Genomic DNA, 22,093 nt, shown 5'->3' with positions numbered 1-22,093 from the left:
ATGTTTGCTTATTCATAAACAAGAATTACTGCCGTGTTTTACAGCTTGTGTGATTTGAAGCATTGCTGTGCATTTCTCTAATTTACACATGTGACGACGGAGACTCATGACATGACACAATTCCTGACAAAAATATCACCTGGGCCTAATTTTACCCAATAAACCTGCTACACAAGGAGGAAGATGTGCTAGAGCAGGTTTTCAGATTGATGAGATGGCTCTGAACGCAAAACTGCCTTTTCTTGCTGTGGCTAAATCGATGTTTGGTGAATCCGCCTCGTGTGTGAAAAGAAGGTTTAGCTTGTAATCCAGTGAAGTGAGGAGTAAATTGACCACTGAGATTCTAATTAAATGTCAAAATTGATTTTATTGCAGTTTTAGCTTTTAATCCTATTTTTCAACATACAATGGATTTGACAAAGGAATTCCATTCACACACATGAAAATGAAAATTTTACCAGTTTATCAGTTTCTATAGTCAAAACAATTTTTTACTAGCATTTTTCTTTCACATGCATAAATTGAAATTCTGAGAAGAAAAATAGGAAAAAAAAGTTAAATAGCTTGAATTGCCACAGTGCTTACACTTTAAGCACGTCCTGTTAATTTTCCATTGTGTGAAATAAAAATGACCACACACTAAGCTTTAATTCATGTTAGTAAACGTTTTTACTGTAGTTAAAGATGTTTGCCAATGAGATATGAAATCTTGCATGCTAAACAATAATTTCTACAATTAAAAGTTTGAAAATGTCATAAGGTTTTTATTTACATAATTTTTTCTGGCATCACAAAAAAAAATCATGTGATAAAGAATTTTATATTTTGTTTAAATGGTTAAAGTTTCTAGTAAACCTATCAGCTTTTTATTATTTGTTTTAGCTTTTTCCTTACAAAAGTTATGTAAAGTATATCAAAGATATTGAAAAATGTATAAAATTGGCCATTTTAATTCATATTTGGAATAACTTTTCCTCACTGACAGCATTTTCTAACCATAACAGAGCAAGTACAATCATTTGAATAAGGCGTTATATAAGCTATGTATGTGGTTTTTAGGCTATGCTACATTTAAGTATAAAGAAACCTGTATAAAGAAAAAAACCTGTACATTTTTCTCCTCATGATCTCTGAAATGCAGGATATTGTTTTGTTTGTGCGGAACGTGAAACAAAGCTTCAGTTTTGTCTCTCAGGACTTACCCTGATTTCTTTGTTTATCCACAGATGTTTTGGTAGGTTTCATTTTATTTTATTCACAGTGATTTCCCAAACTGCTCGTCTTTCAGCAGCCGGGACTCAGAACCTGCAGCTCTTCTAGAGAGAACCTTTTCTGTCTCTGTCTACAGCTAGCCAGGTGGATCTGTATATTAGTTCTCTGAGGGGTTCTTGACATTAGCACTCTGTATATTAGCCGCTGTGCACATGACACTGTGGAGTCTTATCATACATCCCTGTCCTAAAATCTTACCCTTGATTTCTGGTCATTATTTCGGCAATGTTTTGATTTATTTAGCCTTGATTGACCCAGCAGGTCATTAAGAATAACAGCAAAGCAACACACGGACCAAATAAGATAATAGTCCCCCCCCAAAAAAAAACGTATATGAAAAGATAAAAAGACAGACACCAAAAATTAACACAATCACAATAGACACATGATGGAGCCAAAATAATCATGTAATGGAAAAACAGGTACAGGTATCAATGAAAGTCCCTCATATAATCATATATATCAGAGTAGTTATAAAAAAACAGGAGAAACCTTAAAAGACATTATATGTGCATGAGCCTGATTTGTCGTGACCTTAAATATATTTGCAAATAAATGCAAAACAGCTAGTACACAACTGAATTAAAAACAGAGACATTTTGCTAAGTGTAATAGCCAGTATGATAATGAAAATATGCTAACTTGCTAACTCGGCCTGAGGGTCCTCAGAGGAACGGCAGGACAGGGATGTGAGATTGGGCTTCACAATGTCATTTAAACGTCAAGTTATAGTGAACCAGCTAGATTTTAGCACATGCTATAGGCTTTCTGTGCTCCTAATCATGAAAAATGTCTGAAGGTGATAAAGGTGAGCCAATGAAAGCCTGTAATACAAGTACAAACTGTGCTCATCTCAGTGGCCCAGGACAAAAAAAAAGTTTGCTGGAAAAGCTAAAGCCAGAACACAGCAGCTCACTTCCTTAAAACCACTGACCTCTGAAGCAACAGGAAAAGCTGTGTCTGTACCTGTCTGTGTGTCTGAATCCTCAGCGCTGGACTGGTCGGTCTCCAGGATGACGGCCAAGCCAGTAGAGGTGGCATGCAGTCGGGAGGCGCTGAGGTCCAGTCGAGTCAAACTGTTTACCCCTCTGCCCAGCCTCTGCTGTAACACCAGCTCAGAGTGCCGTGCTGAACTGGATGGTGGAAGCACTACATGAACGGTGCTCTGCTCTGGAAGATCACAGCCCTGTCAGCGAAAGAGAACAAGCAGCCGGTCAACACTGGCAAAATGTCTGACCTGGTCCACTCATTTTGATTCAGAATCATATTTCAACAAGAAATTCTGAGCTTTCTACCAAGATTAAGATTCAAATTCATTCTCAATTAAATCTCAGCGGTCATCAGAGCAGAAAATAGCAGCTTTGGCATGCAAGAATTTTTGGAATTCAGAAGAGATTTATTCATTCAGAGAGCAACATGTAAATGATAACGTTGTTTTTATTGGAGGATATAAAGAGAGATGATATGTTTCAGTCAGATGTACTGCGTCTTTCAGCAGTTTGGTCATTCAAGTTTTTTGTTACAGCTCATCTTTGAAGAGGAAGAAGAAAAAAATTATATATATATATATATATATATATATATATAGAGAGAGAGAGAGAGGGAGAGAGAGAGAGAGAGCTTTAAACATAGCTTTGTACTGAAAATATCAAATGCATCATCACAAGTTTGAGCTTCACTTCAAATGTATTTTAGTGTTTGGATTTTGCAATAATACTGAAAGCTGAAGATTTACTTACCAAAGTCAATAAAACCTCTAAAACTGCTAGCTAAGTGCCAATGTTAATGTGCCGATGGGCCGCTTCTACCATTGTGGCACAGAGTGCACGTACATGTGACGTCACTGGGGCTGTGAGTGCATCGGTCTGGGAGTGCACGTCTGCAGCCAGAAACTATTGGCCTGATTGATGATGCCAAGATGGGAAGCTAAAGATTAGCTTGTTCTACTTCTAAGACACATGAAGCGCCACCTCATCCTTTCAAAATTCTGCTAACCGAACATCTCTAGACATCTCAATGTGCTTGGAGCAGAATGCTAACTGCCAATTCTGTAATGCAAACTAACAGACGCCCATGCTGGCTAGCATGAAAAAGAGGAGACAGAGGGCACTCAGAGAGACCGAGGCCAACTATGCTTTCGTGGACTCCCAGCCACATGTTGGCTTTAGCTTTGGCATCACCAGAGCTTGATCTCACCATTTCCTGATGATTGGAGACTTGGAATGCTGCACCAGGAACAGGAATTGCATTTGTGACCTCAAACCTGGTTTCTTTACAAATGAGTCAGTGATTCATGTCACATATGTAACAGTCTCTGCTCGCCTGGACTAATTTAACAGTGCACACAGATGCAATATGTGCTAAACCCGACATGGCCTGATCTGCCTTGAAGCCAAATACAGCTCCACGACTCCTGATTGGGTTTCTGGGGATGCTGTTAGAGGCAAAGCAGATGGGTTTAAGGATGCTAAAGAAGTGCAGCAGATTAGCTGAATGTTCACTTTGCATTTTTGACAAGATAAAGACAAGGCTCAGCGTCCGTTTTTGAGCTTTAGAGAAACGAAATCCGTCTTTCTGGTGTTCCTGCAGTATGGAAAGTGCAGAAGCTGGAAAGCCCCCCCCTCTCTCTCTCTTTCTCTCTCTCACAACACTGATGTCCATTGTCTTAGATTCCGCCATACATTTGAGGGAAGAAAATGTTAAACATTACGGTCTCAATTACAATGGAGGAAATTTGCAGCCACAATGCTAATCCAGCTGGCAAGTGCGCTTCAGACCACTGGGATTACAGCGGAGAGGAATAAACATGCCAGTCACTGCACAGCACTGACACAAAGCTGCTAGCAGACTGAAAAGAGGACAAAAATGAAACTTTTACAATGGACGAAAATGGCATCGCCTCCCTCAGCTGTTGGAAGATTACAAAACATTTGCGCATGAAAATCTGTGCCATCCTGCAAACTTTACCAAGCTAGTTTTCAAAAAATATTATTCCCTGAAATCCTGTACTTGGAGAAGTGGCTTAGTAAAAGTACAAGTGATTTTCTCTACATCTTATCATAACTCATCTGAAACATCTACAATGCCCACAGACATGCACGGGTACTTAAGTACTCGGTTAACTGTTCGAGGATCCAATTCTTCGATATTAAAAATCACTATTTGGGAATTCATTACATTTCATCATGGGAAGACTGAGAAAATCTACAGACTAACAATTCAGCAAAACTCATATTTGCGTGTAAGAAGGCAGAGATAGTGTGGCTGTATCATTAACTAAGTTAGCTATTCTAGCTAATGTTAGTTAGGTCCAGAATTGAAAATATCTGACAGACAGAATGTTGGCACATCATCCACTGAGGAGAAAATAGTGGACACGCAGAAGACAAGTAGTCCTTACTAATGCTGTTTCTAGAAAATAGTGGACACGCAATAGACAACAAGTCCATACTAATGCTGTTTCTAAAGAATACAGCATGTCCCTCTGCATGCTGCTATGTTTCTGTGCAGCACCAATGTGGGCACCTCAAAAGGTCAGCCTACAGCAGGGATATTCAACTTTTTTCCAAAAGGGGTCATATCAAAATATGAGAGGTCACTCTTTGCCAAAATTTATTCTTAAATAATTAAAAACAATAAGTACTTAAAATACAAAGATGTAGACCAGTTAACTCTATTAAGCCAAGAGTCTAAACCGGTGTTTGATTCTGTGAATGTCTACTTCGTTTCAGAGAGTGGAATCAGAGCTTTCTGTGTGCTATTAAAGTTATGCATGTATAAAATTACAATTATGAATGAGGCTCCCAATTGGCGCATCCATCTAAGCAGTGTCCCTATCATCAAGAGATCGCGAGTTTGATCCCTGGTGATGTTACAGTCATCCGTGCCCGGGAGTCCAAGAGAGAACAATTCGCCTCGCTCTCTCTGGGTGGGTAGGATGGCCCATTTCTCCCCCCATCACTCAATGCGATACTAGTCAGTGAAGGCATCTGTTAGCTGACATAACAGATCTGGCGGTTGGCGCTTTCCTCCGAGCGCGTTCAGCTGTCCTGTGACGTTGCGTAAGAGGCAGTTCGAAAAGAAGCGGTGGTTGGTTTCACAGGTCTTTGAGGAAGCCTGTGCTAGCCTTCACCCACCTAGCATTGGTAGTATCGTGTGATTGGGGGAGTCCTAAGCATGAATGAATGTACAGTAAATTAATTTGCAGAGGTAGTCAGAAAAAAAAGGCTCTTACCTTTTAGCTAACTTCGTCAAGAGTGTGGTGCAACACGCAGTAAATTAACTGTGCTACTGCCACCTTCAGGGGAACGGCAAAACTGTAGTATATTCGCTGATGGCCCACCTATTATGCATTCTAAGGCCTGAAACAGCTCACGCCAGGACACGACAGACGCTTCGAGACACTTCAGTCTGGGTTTTGCGCATAACTGCGTTCAAAAGTGTGACACAACGCATTTCATAACGCAACTCCAGCACAACCTGCATTCTTACAGCAAGGGGCACCACAACCACACCCAAGCCTTTCCAAGCAGTCTTATTCCACCAGCGTGCTTTCTGAACTGCTGTAGCAGATGAGCAGTTGAGTCTCACTCAAAGATGTCTTATATAATCATAAAAAAATATGATACAGTATCACATTTCCAATCCAAAAAAAGGTAAAGCAGCTCACTCTCCTCTACTGTCCACGTGTAGCTGTTGAGGCTGTTGGAATCACAGTAGATGCCTCTTTGGTTTGCCCTCTTTGTACAGAAGGACCGAGTGTTTGCAGTGCATTGGCCGAGAGCTGTCATTTGCATTGCGTCCTTGCATTTAGTATGTTTTAGGCCCAAAGCAGAAGCAGGCCAATTGGCATCTGTCCCTGGGCTGCATTTTGCCAGAGAGCTAGACTTTGGATAGTCTACAGCTTTACATTACTTTTGGCCAAAATTGTTTTTTTAACCGTTATTTTTCCAGACATCCGCTCAGGAACTCTTACAGGTACTTGAATACCAAAATCATTCGGAATGCACATTCCCAGTCTCTTTCAGGCCATTTTTTTCAGCAGAACCTTCAGGTGCTGCTATTTGACTTCCCTCCATTTGTTTTGCTCAGGTTCCATTTCAGAGGCAAAATTTGTGATGCAAATCAGTTCGTCAGTCACAAACAGGTTCTCGTTAAAAGCGAGAGGCTTATTAGAGAGCCCACGCACCCTGATAGGGGAAAAGGTCCTCGGCTGTGCAACAGTCCATACACGTGATAATTTCTCAGAGGGAAACATTGCACTTGAACAAGGGAAAAATACACACACACACACACACAAAATTAATTTGATCTGGTTCATTTTTCCCAGACCGACAACAAGGATTGGCTTTTAATGACATCAACTTAATGAAGACCCTCTGGCTCAGAGTGAAGGAGCCACCAGACGAAAAACCGTCTTGCAGTTTCACCACGTAAAGAAGTGCTGTAATGTACCCAGAAGCGACTGCTAAGACGGAGGCAACAGAAGGCTGATTAGAGAGCCCTATAGAAAAATGAATGATGAGTACATAGAAATTAGCATTGATTATACGACACATGATGGATGTTTAAAGAGTCATAGTGCATTTTCTATAACGCCCAGGCTCGGTGGATATGAGATATTATACCGGTCAATAGCACATTATAGCTCTACGCCAGCACTTGCATATATAATCAATGGCAATGGCTTCACTCCATCAGCAAAGATGACCTTTCTGATTGAATAAGCGCAGTGAGAACCATTACTTCGCATGAATAGATTAGCCAGGCTGTTCCAGTGTCTTGCAGTCACACTAATTGTTTCTCCGATGCTGGAGCAATAACATTGGTGTAACCTTGATTTGGTTTCATCACCACACAAACAATCTGAAACATTACTGTAATGAAGACTCAGTCATATTAAGGTTAATACTGATCATGCCGGCTGATAAAAATTATTTCGACCAAGTGACATTTAGAAATGCCAGCACAGGCCGGAGCATTCGCGCCAAAGGCACATACATATTCACGTTCTACTGAATGGAACCTAAAACACCTCCAGCCATAGCTAAATCAAGAGAGTCTCATACATGTTTATATAGCAAATCAGTAAAACATCAGTAAAACTTCAAGCCTGTGCAGTGTCAGTCTCTGTCCAGCCCCAGGCACTCTGGAGTATTATTAGGGTACAGTGAAGCTGTCGTGCATTCATTCTGCATTCATATGACCTTTTCCAATTATGATGTGCTCTTTGGAGAGCCCGATCAACAAGTCAGTGCTTTAAAGACAGGGATGCACTGCATTAGCAATGACTTGGATCTTTGGAGCCACGCAGCGACAGAATTTCAATTTCAAGAGTGAGGAGACAATCAATGAGTCTGCCATTCAGAATCATAAGCAGCCCAAGAGACTCCCCACAATTTGCCAAGGTCATCTAGGGTTATAGCTATCTCCCTATGTATTGGGCAAACACAAAATATTCATCTATGCACTGTGTAGAAGTGGCTCGACACTGCACGTGCAATGAATGTGAGAAGAGAACACATCATTAACCCGCATTCTCGACAACAATATGGAGTCACTGCATTGTTTTCATTTGTGAAGCACAGCTGTAAGCAGGTATAGTACCTACGCTCCATCGTGCTAAAGTCAAAAGTCATGTTTGCTTCTGCATCTGTAGCACCTGAGCTTATTGATATAGGAATCATTCACATTGCAGGGTTAAAGTGGTGCAAATCAGTGTTTGAAAAAGAGGTCGAAATAGATCTGAGATCTAGATCTTTATTCAGAGCAGTATAAACACAAAATCAATACTGAATTTAATTAAGACATATGATCTTTCTTAAATCAGACCAGCCACTTTAATTTGTGCTCTTCTTAGGCTAATTTCAGACTGGAGGTAAAAGAGACCAATGTGGATAAAGTCAGAGTTTAAAACACATTTCAGACTTTTACTGGACTTGGACTTTAGACTAAAATGCTTTTGCCTTGAATGACCCTATAGTGTAGGGCCAGTCCAATCAAAACGCTAAAAACGCTAGCCACAACATGACTGGCAAACACAGCTTTGAAAAGCTGGACACATATAAAATCATCATATTTTCATTACACAAGGCAAGGCAAGGCAAGGCAAGGCAAGGCAAGTTTATTTATATAGCACCTTTCATACCTTTCATTCAAAGTGCTTTACAAATGAAAAAATACAGAAAAATGTAATTAATGTAAATAAAATAAAATTTATGTAAATTAAAAACATTTTAAAAACATAATTAAAACAATAGATTTAAAAGAAGTTAATCAAATTTAAAAGAAGGAGATAAAAAATTAGAATAAAAATAAGAAACATGATTAAAACAATAGATATAAAAGAAGTTAAATGAATGAGGATAAGAGTGCCGTTACAGGATAACAGTGGATTAAACTGAGCTAAAGGCCTGCTCAAACATGAAGGTTTTCATTCTGGATTTAAAAGGTGTCTAGTGTTGGGGCTCTTCTAATGCTCTCTGTCAACTGGTTCCATTTCAGAGCAGCGTAGTAGCTAAATGCCGCCTCTCCGTGTTTAGTTTTTACCTTAGGCTGCACTAACTGACCAGTTCCTGATGATCTGAGAGTTCTGCCCGGCTCATATTGCTGGAGCACATCTAATAAATATACTGGTCCTGCACCATTAAGACATTTATAGACCAGTAATAGTACCTTAAAGTCTATCCTGTAACATACTGGTATCCAGTGTAGGGATTTAAGGATAGGAGTGATGTGCTCCCTTCTTTTACTCCTAGTGAGAACTCTGGCAGCTGCGTTTTGAATCAGCTGAAGCTGTTTGATTGTCATTTTTGGGAGTCCAGTTAGGAGCCCATTACAGTAATCAATCCTACTAGAAACAAAGGCGTGGATGAGTTTCTCCAGGTCTGCTTTAGCCAGAAAATCTCTGATTTTGTTGATGTTAAAAAAAGTTAGCTTAACTGCAGAAAATATAAGTTCCGGTAGTGATGATGGTTCTTAATGTTACACACTCACTTTCAGACTTTAAAGACAAAAAAATTAACTTCAGAACAATGGGATCTATCTGCTCACCATGTGGCCATGAGGGGCAGGGATGCGGTCTCACATCCTGCTATAAAATGCAGGGGTGTATCAGATACACATCATATTTCTGTACCACATATGAAAAGCTACATTCACATTACCAGGCTGAAGTGGCACAAATCCTATTTTTTGTCCTAATGTGACACGCAAATCTGATCTTTTCAAATCACTTTTCATATGTGGTCCTAGATCAGATACATATCGCTGTTTACATATCGGAACAAAACCTCATATCTCCATTTTTGTCGATTTTCAGTTTTTGACATCATTTGAAAATGCTTGCTGCTCTTTACATTGTGTGTAAATTTCATGATGAAAGGACCAAAAGAAACGGCCCAAAATGACTTGAAAACAAGTCTGGTTCCATTGACTTACATTAAAAGTAAAGTATGCTTTTTCCTTCTACTGTACAGTTACCATTTTGGAGATACAAGGTTTTGTTCCGACAGCAGCGATAAACAATTCATGGCAAGTAAACACTACAAAAGGATCTGATGCCTTTTCACAGTCATCTCACTCTAAGAATGAAGATTTGAACTGCAAATTATCGTTGTGACAAAGATTTGTTCGGCTGGTTTATTTGTTTGCTGTTCATCATGCACATAGTTCATTCACGTGACCTGACTGACTAGGATGTGCACATGTGGGTTGTTTCAGGACACAAGTTGGTTCACATTGATCAGAACTGAGCAATGAGGCTTGTACTGCCAAATCAGGATCGAACACATCAGATTCAATGTGTTTATCACACTACCGCACCAAAAAAACAAAAAAAAAAAAACTAATCTGCGTCACATATGATGAAATCAGGTTTGGGCAACTTTTACAGTGTGAAAGGTCAGAGCAACCGTAATGAGAACAGTCTGGTAAAGAGCACCAATGATTGCTGCTTTAAATACCAAAATATGAAATGGGACACCGTACAGCAGAGGTCGACAGCTCAAATGTTAAGAAGAGCCATTCTATCCCTTCAACAAAAATCAAACCACCTTGGGAGACACATTTTATGTCCATTTTACCATCTTGGCAGTAAATATATGTGTCAGTATGTGCTGATGTCCTGGTATAGGCTAAAAGTATAATGTTAACAAAGCTTTTGCACAATTGTAGCCACTTTTTTCGCATCTCTGGCAGGAAACAAAGGTGGAATAGTTTCTTGTAAAATGTCTCTAAACTTTTGGCTTTTTATGAGGCTGAAGTCGCTTCTCATTCACCAGCTTCTTGTTAAAATTTTCCCATTCCACCTTAAATGGCGCCTGACGTTCTAGAATGTAAATACTGCACCTTTTAAGGTGGAACGGGAGTATTTGAACAAGGAGCTGACTTCAGCCTTGCGACCTTTTAGTGTTTGACAGTTCTTCACTGCAGATTAAACATACCAGGTAACCAGCTTGAGTGATTATAAATGTAAATAAGTCCAAATTATCCATGTTCATCTCAAATCTTTCTCTTTACCTTTCCGTTAGCTCTAGCTAAGCAAGATCTGCATTTCAGGTTGATGAATTAGCATTTATAGGCTAGATTATCTTCAGCATTAAAGACCATTTATTATTAAAACTGTATTATAATGATCAGCAGGGCTTTATTTTACTACAAAGGATTATTTTTACCTAAAAATCTAATTTTGTTTTGGAGCTGCAACAATGCAGTAAAAGAGCCGCGTGTTGATGATCCACTGCCCTACAGCCTCTGGTCCGCAAGTGATCAGCATGATCAAATGTACACATGAAGATCCAAGTTCAGAAGTCAATCACACTGAAACAGATATGAGTATTGTACAAACTTGAACACAAGTCATCAGAGAGGAAAAACCGCAGAAAAAAAATCACTTGAATTGAGCAGTAAGACTTGTAGCCATTGGCCCAGCTGAAAAGAGAAGCATGGCAGTCTGAAGCCTCAACAAACACAATTAGCCACATTTAACTGATTGTAACGTGAGGCACAAAAGCTGAGGAACAATTCCAAGCACAGCAAATCTGTAGCGATGTCGTCTGTTCAGTCAACAACAGAAAACAGGTGTCTTCAGAGAGCCGGTCCAGAGCGAGTTTGCTGAGGCAGACAGAGACGTTTTGTGAAGCTCCTCAGCGTCGGCCTTGCGATGCACACAGGCAGATGGTGAGGAAAGCTGGGCTAAGAGAGGCAAAGCCTGTTAAGGCTGTGTGACTAATGTGAGCTGGGAGTTCTAGGTCCCGCCACAGCTCAAACAAGCAGGAGAAATGACGCACAGGACAACAGCGTCTAATTCAGCTGTGCCATTGCAGAAAACAAGAGAGGAACACCAGTATAAAATGGGAACAGAGGCCGCACAGAGGCTGCTCTTACAATTACAAAGGCGGCACTGCAGCCGCATCTCCAGAATGAGAATTACTGCAGTTTTGCTAACATTAAGGTGTCAACATCATACCTGATATTCTGAATGTTGCCACTGGTAATCACCAATTTGTGTGGTGACTTTTGTTAGAGGGAATAAAATACAAATTAAAAGGGCCCGTATCACAGAAAGACACATTTCCCTAATTTTATATTTAAATAAAGGAACTGAAAGTTTCTATATATGGAAACTAAGCTGCAAAAACAGCCCATTTCTTATATATTGCTTCTGTGATGTCATGAGAACCAATTTATTTACAGATTCAACTATTCAGTCTACAGCACTTTACTCACACTGATGAAACACTCCTTTTCAGCCAGGCCTGATTTTTGAAGGAGGCACGGCACATACGTATATAAGTCTTAAAAGCACCGTAACAAAAACTCTTTAATTGAAAGAGAACAATAGGGATTGAAAAACTGGCATGAAAAAATTTTATTAAGACCAGTTTTGGTACAAAAGTACTGGGACACCCCTCCTAATTATTGAGTTCAGGTGTTTCAGCCACACCCGTTACTAACAGGCGGATAAAATTAAAAACATACTGGTGTAAAGTGGCCGCCACTGGAACATATATGAAACATATTTTGTTGAGTGAGGAATCACACCTCTTTATCTGACAGTCTGAGGGACAAGTCTAGGTTTGGCAAATGCCAGGAGAACGCTACCTGCCTGACTGCATTGTGTCAACTGAAAAGTTTGGTGGAGGAGGGATAATGCTGTGGGGCTGTTTTTCAGGGGTTGGCTGAGGCCCCTTAGTTTCAGTGATGGGAAACCTTAATGCTTCAGCAGATCAAGACATTTTGGACAATTATATGCTTCTAACTTTATGAGAACAGTGTGGGGAAGACCCTTTTCTGTTCCAGAATGATAGAGTCCTAGTGCACAAAAAAAGGTCCATAAAGGCATGCTTGTGTGAGTTTGGTGGGAAAGAACTTGACTGGCCCTCACAGAGCCTTGACCTCAACCCCAACAACTTTGGGATGAACTAGAATGGAGATTGCGAGCCAGAACCTCTCCTCCAACATCAGCGTCTGACCTCACAAATGAGACACTCTCCAAAATCTTGTAGCAAGCATAAAAGCTCCTGTGGGTGTAATGTTTTGGTGTTCCAATACTTCTATACATATAGCATACATCAAAGCACACAGTACTTACAAGCAGACCTCAAGGGAAAAAATTAAATGCAAGAAAAATGTCTTATTGAAGATGAAAGATGGCTACGTTAAGTAACTCAGCAATTTGCAAAGTCACTAAATAGTCCTTAGTTTAAAGTGGACGCGACTGACCCGATAACTGATGACAGAAGAGCTAACAAAAGTGGTTTGATTCAAAAACAGGGGTTGAATCAATTTGTATGTATCCTCAAATATATATTAGACAATTGTAATGAAATTAATTAATGATTATTATAAAAGACCAAGAGGTTAGTTCATCAAAAGTATCATGATATACAGTACTGTGCGAAAGTTTTAGGCATCTAAACAAATTTTTAAACAATTTACCTCAGCAGTCAGTTTATCACAATATACATTAGAATAAAGTCATATTCATAATTCAAATAAACATAAAAATAATAATAAGTAACATAATAATAAGAAGAAGAATAAGAATTTATTGGGTCCATATTTTACCTTGACAACTTCACAGCCGCCACAGAGACTTGTTAATATCATCAATTTCATCATGAGCACAATTTAATGAAGCACTGGTCAAACCAGGAGTTGCTTTTTAACTATATATAATACTGTAATACTGGGCTTCCTCAAGCAGAGGTTTGAAAATGGTTAAACAAACACACTAATATATATATATATATATAAATATACACACACACACACACACACACACACACACACTAATATATAGCACACAGTACTGTAAATTTGAGCTCATATCGCCCACCACTATGTTTCAGCATGCACATACACAGAGCTAAACCAGGCAGGAATGAGGCAGAGACTGGCTGTGCAGTGAAGCACGATGGAGGAGAGTAAGGGGTCCTCTCAGACAGAAAGTCCTTGAGACTGAAAGCGCTAAGTTAACCTTGAGAACATGCAGACTCGTCTCAGCTGCTCCTCCACAGCATATGGAGAGGCAGAGGGAAGAGGTCTCGCTGAGACGAGCACTAACTCTGGAGTAATTGGCAACAAATGGCAGACGTCCTTAAGATATTTTTGCTGAAGCGTTCCAGGATGAAAATAGACCACTTTTGACCAGAGCATCAGAAAACGAGACAAAGAAAACAGACGGAAGAGCAAGAAACAGACAGAGACGAGAGCGACCCATTCAAAGAGCAAGCAACTGACAGAGAGACAGTGGAGAACCGAGAGAAAAGATGAAGACAAAGGGGAAAGGTGGAGAGACAGAGTGATAGACAGAGACAAAATAGAAGTAAAGCTTGGGTGAGAAAGACAAAGAGGGAAACAGAGGTGAGGCAGAGAGTGAATGACAGAGTGAGAGAGAGGGGAGAGTGAGTTGGTGCTCCTCAGGGATGGGCGAGCTAATAGAGCGCATTACAGCCAGCGCTCTTCTCGTCACTACAAATGTCAGACTGTGAGTCCTGCGGCACAGACAGATAAACAGCAGAGGCTGTCGGCGCCTACAGCTACATATATACACTCCTCGCACTGAGCGGACAACGTGCACTGACTCACAACACACACAAACCCGTTTTTATACAGTGTCAGGACACGGGGTCAAGCATATCGCTGCTGTTGGAATCTCAAATCTCCAAAATGTGAAATGTGAAATGTGAAAGAAGGAAAAAATATTTTTACTTTTAAATGAAAGTTAATGGAACTAGATTTTTTCCATGCACTTTTGGAGCATTTCTGTTGTTCTGTTCATCAAGAAATTTTGGCTCACTGTAAAGGTCAGCTGGTAGGGTCAAATTCTGTAAAAAAAATAAAAGTACAAAACAACAAAAATGGAGATACGAGGTTTTGTTCCAACAGCAGCGATATGTACCATACCTACACTATGGCCAAGTGTGTGTGCGTGTACAAGCACTACGCAAAATAAACCTTGATGCAACCATAAATGTGCTTACAATAATGCACCTGAATTTAAGCTGCAGCATATGAAATAAATATGCCGGTCCTGCACCACTAAGCGATTCATAGACCAGTACCTTCAAGTCTATTCTGTAACAGACTGGTAGCCGGTGTAAGGATTTAAGAATGAGGGGCGATGTGTTCCTTCTTTTATTCCTAGTGAGACTCTGAGAGCTGCATTCTGAATGCAGTTCAGACTCTGAGTTTGGTGTCTGTTTTGGGAGTTCAGTTAGGAGAACATTATAGTTATCAATCCTGCTAGAAATAAAGACATGGATGAGTTTCCCCAGGTCTGCTTTAGTCAGAAAATCTGATATATTAGAATAGAATACTAGAATACTAATTTAATAACTGCTTTGATGCAACTGCTATAACTGAGATCAGGGTCCATTAGTACACCAAGGTTACATACTAGTTCTTTAGATTTTAGGGCTCCAGGAATCCAGATAGGCAGCATGTGCCTCTCATTGCTATTCCGAATAAAATAATCTGTTTTATCAAGTGCAGAACTGCAGAAAGTAAGAAGTGGAGCGGTGGTGTTATCAAAGGTGCTTTACTAAAAAAATGATCCACTGATCAAACATCAGTGCTTGCGCCCACTACAATTAATGTAGCTTGTTTACTTCAAGTTTATAGTCATTTGAGTTGGTTGTACAGATTAAGAAAAGACCCCAGGTGTCCTAGTTATTAAAAGCTAATTGTAAGAACTGTCAATTATAGGAGCTCTCAAATGTATTTTTAACACAAATTGTGCACTTTTGTTCATGACTCTTCTTCTGACTACAAACACGAGGTAACTTGCGGAGTAACTGTCTTGGCGCTACAGCGAACAAATCCTAAGTTTGTGGTTAACGGTACAGAGTAACAGCTATCCCCTCCTGGGTTGGGAGATTATAATGGAATCAGTAGCAGTGAGGTGAAGTGCTGGCAGAACTGTGCGAGCAGGTGAACTACGCACATGGCGCATTAAGAATGAGTTGATTACAGCCTCACACTGTGAGAATCACACTACTTCAACACAAGCAGCTTGACACCCGAGTGCTTAGCACTGCTGCTACGCTAATAACCCATTAGCTTCTCTACTCACCAACATACTTCAGTGTATCACACTCACACATTCACACACACACACACACACACACACACACAGACACAGACACACAGACACACTCACACATTCACACACACACACAGACACACAGACACACTCACACATTCACACACACACACACACACACACACACACACACACACAGACACACTCACACATTCACACACACACACACACACAGACACACAGACACACTCACACATTCACACACACACACACACACACACACACACACACACACACACACACACACACACACAGACACACAGACACACAGACACACACACACACACAATATAACCATAACCAAACTCTTTAATTACTGAGAGTTTTATCTGTGCTTCAGTAAATTCATTGCACAATGAAGCTGATGGAAATATGAATGAGAGACATGTAAATTAATTTGGAGCGGAGATGAGAGCTCATTAAAACAAACTGAGCAACTATACTGCATATTGATTGCTCCACGAGCAAAAGGAAAAGGTGACACTGTGATAGTTCCTGACAAACCTAGTGTGTGGGTTTGTGTGTGTGTGTGTGGGTTTGTGTGTGTGTGTGTGCACCAACCATTTATGAGAATTCCACACTGATCACATGAATGAGCACAAAAACACAATGTCAATATTTCAGAGCCGTCCAAGGCAAAAAAAAAAATCAAAACAATGTCACTGTATAAGTGGGACATCCAAAGTATGTGTGAGCAGATGTCATGAAAATTGCTCAGTAAAGGTTTAGTCTGGCCCATAACATACCTACATGCTAAAATGGATAATAAGAGAGTCAGACGCCCCCAATTAGCACTGTCCATAGTACACTGTGCTAATGGAGAGTAACAAACTTTCACTACCAGTAAGAGTAGATCTTTTCTGATACGTGTCCACTGATTATCTCCCTCTACTCCACTCGCAAGTGTCTCTCTGCTTAAGGGGCATGTCTGTCTGTCAGGATGCAAACAAACCTATCAATCCAGAAACACATGGATTTTTAAAAGTGTGTTGTGCTGGTATGAGCAGATCATTCACTAAATACCGTTACTGGACACCAGCAGGAAGCAACTAAAACTTTTAATGGTTTCTATGGTTTTCATACAGCAAGACGTTTAATATCTGAGGGGCTGCCAGACTGTACAAAGTTTGGGAACCACTTGACAAGGAAAAAGAAAAAAAAAGAAATCAATGAGGGAATCGATAAAGAATCTGATAAGGGACCAAAATGCAGAATCGATAATGGTATTGGTATCATAAAAGTCTTATCTATTCCCACCGCTAACTACAATCCCTCACAGTCCCTTTTAATACCATATTGAAAATTAATGGAGGGCACATCTCATTACTGAGTCACTGACTGCCTGAGTGACTGATTGAGACCCATTGAAATGTGCATGTAAGCATCCAGTGAGACAAACAGTAAATGGAATAAACCAAACTAAATAAAGTGACACTGCTGCCGGCATACTCTCAAATGTAGGGCAAACATGAAAGAAAGTAGAAAACACATTTACTGAAGCGAGTTATGAGTCTTAGGAAAACAAAAGCTCTTCCTAATAACAGATGCAGTAGCACAGCAGTACTTTAGTGTTTATTGGAGCTCGGGCGTTGTTCTGACGTTGCAGCACTGAGTTGTCTTGCAATTGTTCACTTATTCAGGTGAGAATGAAGTCATCAATCACTGGTGCATGACCACTAAATGCAGTAAAATGTAAAATAGAATAGTATTTATGTGCCAGTGACTTTGTAGAGAGTTTGCCGTTGACTTAGGTAGCTCACTATCACTCACTGAGTTCCAAACTGCCTCTGGAAGCAACATCAGAAAAAGAACTGTGCATTAGGAGCTTCACATAACAGGTTTCCATGGCTGTGCAGATGCACACAAGCCAAAGGTTAAAATGGACAATGGCAAGTGTCAGATAGAATGGTATTAAGCTTGCCACCACTGGACTCTGGAGCAGTGGAAACATATTCTGTTGAGTGAGGAATCACGCTTCTCTATCTGGCAGTCTGATGGACAAGTGTAGGTTTAGCGAATGCCAGGAGAACGTTACCTGCCTGACTGCACTGTGCCAACTGTAACTGTAACTGCAAGTTTGGCGGGGGAGGCATAATGCTATGGGGTTGTTTTTCAGGGGGTTGGCTGAGGCCCCTTAGCTCCAGTGAAGTGGTATCTTAATGCTTCAACATACCAAGACATTTTAGACAATTCTATACATCCACCTTTGTGGGGAAGAACCTTTTCTGTTCCAGCATGACTGTGTCCCAGTGCACAAAGCAAGTCCATAAAGGCATGACTGGGTGAGTTTGGTGTGAAAGAACTTGACTGGCCCTCACAGATTCCTGCCCTCAACCCCATCAAACACCTTTGGGATGAACTAGAGTGGAGATTGTGAGCCAGGCCCTCTTGTCCAACATTAGTGCCTGACCTCACAAATGCACAGTGGAGGCCTTGCTGCTCTGCTGTGGAGTTTGAGTGTTATTCTCTCAAGCTGTCAATTGTGTTTTCACTGTCCTTCATGTCCTATAACCCAATTTTATGGATACCTACACAAACACCTATCTCACACAGACACACACACACACACACACACACACACACACAGGTCACCTTCATGTCTATGTCAGACTGTTCACCAGAGAGTATGTTTTGTGTACAAGCATGTTGGCTCTGATGTGTATTCTATGCTGTGCGTCCCCCCAACCATCACTTGTCGACTGAGCGCGACATGAAACAGGTCCGGTATCCCTGGAGACGGACACACTCTCCGCCGTCCTTATTCTGTCACTCAGCAGCCGTTAAACCAGCCGAAACAACAGAACAGCTGCAACCAACGTGTGCATTTCACAGCAGTGAGTGAAGCAACAGAAGTAAATAATGGAAGATGGATATGAAAGGCCGTGTTGTACTGCAGTAAAGAGAGTCTATCAACAGAGATGGGCAGTTATGCAAAACAGCAATCCATTACAAACCACTCATTACTCTTTCAAACTGTAATGGGATTAATTTACCCATTAATTCCTTGAAAGGTAATCTCACTACTCATTACTTTACTTGTATGTTACTTTCTAAAACCCATTCAAATCTGTACCAACTGGAAAGTGCAAGACAAGTTCAGCATTTAAATGCAAGGCAAGTTTATTTACACAGCATCTTTCACACACAGCTGTCATTCAAAATGCTTTACAAATGAGAAAATAAGTCATTCAAAAAGTAAAGGAGAATAGAAATTAAAACATGATTAAAGCATATTTTTCAGTCATTATTCAGTAAAAAGTCAAATAAGAAATTAAATTTGGATTAAAAAAACTTTACAGAGGAAAAGGGGCTGGAAATGCTAACAATGTTTAAAGTGAGCTGAAAGCTGCTCAAAGTGGAATGTTTTGAGCCCAGGTTAGAAAGTGTCCAGTGTCTGGGCTCTTCTAATGATGTCCGTCAACTGGGTCTATTTAAGAGCAGCATTACAGCCAAATGCTGCTTCCCCATGTTTAGTCTTCACCTTCAGCAGGACTAACTGACCAGTTCCTAATGATCTGAGAGTTCTGCTCGTCTCATGTCGCTGCAGCATATGAAATAAATATGCTGGTCCTGCACCACTGAGCGATATAAAGACCAGTACCAGTACCTTCAAGTCTATCCTGTAACAGACTGGTAGCCGGTGTAAGGATTTAAGAATGAGGGGCGATGTGTCCCTTCTTTTACTCCTAGTGAGACTCTGCATTCTGAATCAGCTGAAGCTGTTTGATTTTTTTGGGAGACTATTGCAGTGATCAATCCTGCTAGAAATAAACATGCGCATGAGTTTCTACAGGTTTGCTTTAGTCAGAAAATCTCTGATCTTGTTGACATCAGATTAAGGACAGACGGATCAAGTTTAGGTCCCAGAGTGGTCTGATGTGAAATGCCACATTCTAGAGTAACTTGTCCACAGTGGTGTGTGGAATGGTTTTAAACCCAAATTCCAATGAAGTTGGGACGTTGTGTAAAACATAAATACAAAAATATGATGATTTGCAAATCCTTTTCAACCTATATTCAACTGAATACACTACAAAGACAAGATATTTAATGTTCAAATTGATGAACTTTATTGTTTTTTGCAAACATTCACGCATTTTGAATTTGATGCCTGCAACACATTCCAAAGAAGTTGGAACAGGGGCAACAAAAGACTGGGAAAGTTGAGGAATGTTCAAAAACACCTGTTTGGAACATTCCACAGGTGAACAGGTTAATTGGAAACAGATGAGTGTGATGATTGGGTATAAAGGGAGCATCCCTGAAAGGCTCAGTCGTTCACAAGCAAGGATGGGGCGAGGTTCACCACTTTGTGAAGAACTGCGTGAGCAAATAGTCCAACAGTTTAAGAACAACGTTACTCAGCATGCAACTGCAAGGAATTTAGGGATTTCATCATCTACAGTCCATAATATCATCAAGTCTGCAAGTAAGAAAGGCAGTTCAAAAGCCAGCATCTCTGATGGTATGGGGGTGTGTTAGTGCCCATGGCATGGGTAACTTGCACATCTGTGAAGGCACCATTAATGCTGAAAGGTGCATTCAGGTTTTGGAGCAACATATGCTGCCATCCAAGCAACGTCTTTTTCAGGGACGACCTGCTTATTTCAGCAAGACAATGCCAAGCCACATTCTGCACGTGTTACAACAGCATGGCTTCATAGTAAAAGAGTGCGGGTACTAGACTGTCCTGCCTGCAGTCCAGACCTGTCTCCCATTGAAAATGTGTGGCACATTATGAAGCACAAAAGACGACAACGGAGACCCCGGACTGTTGAGCAACTGAAGTTGTACATCAAGCAAGATTGGGAAAGAATTCCACCTACAAAGCTTCACCAATTAGTGTCCTCAGTTCCCAAACACTTATTGAGTGTTAAAATGAAAGGTGATGTAACACAGTGGTAAACATGCCCCTGTCCCAACTTCTTTGGAACGTGTTGCAGGCATAAAATTCAAAATGAGTGAATATTTGCAAAAAACAATAAAGTTTATATATAAATATTATATAATATTTATATATATTTATTTATATATAAATATAAATATTAGGGCGGCACGGTGGCGTGGTGGGTAGCGCTGTCGCCTCACAGCAAGGAGGGCCTGGGTTCGATTCCCCGGCTGGGTGACCGGGGTCCTCTCTGTGTGGAGTTTGCATGTTCTCCCCGTGTCTGCGTGGGTTTCCTCCGGGTTCTCCGGTTTCCTCCCACAGTCCAAAGACATGCAGTCAGGTCGATTGGACATGCTAAATTGCCCCTAGGTGTGTCTGTGTGTCTGCCCTGCGATGGACTGGCAGCCCATCCAGGGTGTATCCTGCCTTCCGCCCGAAGACTGCTGGGATAGGCTCCAGCACCCCCCGCGACCCTGACGGAGAAGCGGCTTAGAAAATGGATGGATGGATGGAAATATAAATATTAAATATCTTGTCTTTATAGTGTATTGAGTTGAATATAGGTTGAAAAGGATTTGAAAATCATCGTATTCTGTTTTTATTTATGTTTTACACAACATCCCAACTTCGTTGGAGTTGGGTTTGTACATGTGGTTGAGCGCTAGCTGCAGGAACCTGGGTTCACCACATAAGGACTGCTCACATACTCTGAGGTACGATCCAAAAATGTTATATTTAGTAGTATTCACATTCCCTTCCGGGGCTTTATGCCTGATATCTGAGACACTGTTTAACAAAGGCTTTGGAAAGGTCCATGAAAAATAGCTTTAGCCCCATTTTACCATCATCAACACTATATATAAAACTCAGAAGTGCACATGTAGGTTCACTGGTGGTTTTGGATAGTAAATAAAATGTTATATTTGCGTTGTAGACATTGTGACTTCTGGTTCCTATCACCACCACTGTAAAGAAGTTGGTAAGCTTCCCTACAATTAACCATTTCTCATCAAACCACTCTTACTTTATTTACACCACAACTGAATTCTGCAGACTTTTCCAAAATTTGGTGGAATTCCCCTTATATGCATCATGGATTTATCAGTATCAGCAAGACTGCTGCCAGTACATGGTACTTAAATGAATTGCTTTCTCCTGTAGTGCACACTCTTCAATATTTATATAAATGAAGACTTTGAGTGTCTGCTGTTTATTTAACCCTCTGGGGTCCATGAACGTGCCCACGCATCACATTTGATGTTTCTATATATGTTCCTGTATCATTGTGATAATACAGCACAGAAATACACTTCAAACATTTGCTG

General features: G+C 40.5%; 1 protein-coding gene across 1 annotated transcript in view; it reads right to left on the bottom strand.

Annotated features, from left to right (window-relative positions):
* Positions 1-22,093, bottom strand: part of prkn (parkin RBR E3 ubiquitin protein ligase) — a 150,850-nt gene that overhangs the window by 88,749 nt on the left and 40,008 nt on the right. The window contains exon 3 of the mRNA XM_037538578.1: positions 2,239-2,458. Within this exon, the coding sequence (XP_037394475.1) occupies positions 2,239-2,458 (220 nt within the window). The remainder of the gene's footprint in view (positions 1-2,238; positions 2,459-22,093) is intronic.

This window comes from Pygocentrus nattereri, chromosome 5 (genome assembly GCF_015220715.1).
Source record: "Pygocentrus nattereri isolate fPygNat1 chromosome 5, fPygNat1.pri, whole genome shotgun sequence".
NCBI lineage: Eukaryota > Metazoa > Chordata > Actinopteri > Characiformes > Serrasalmidae > Pygocentrus > Pygocentrus nattereri.
Note: the sequence above shows the minus strand (reverse complement) of the source record. Positions and strands in the feature narration are given on the sequence as shown.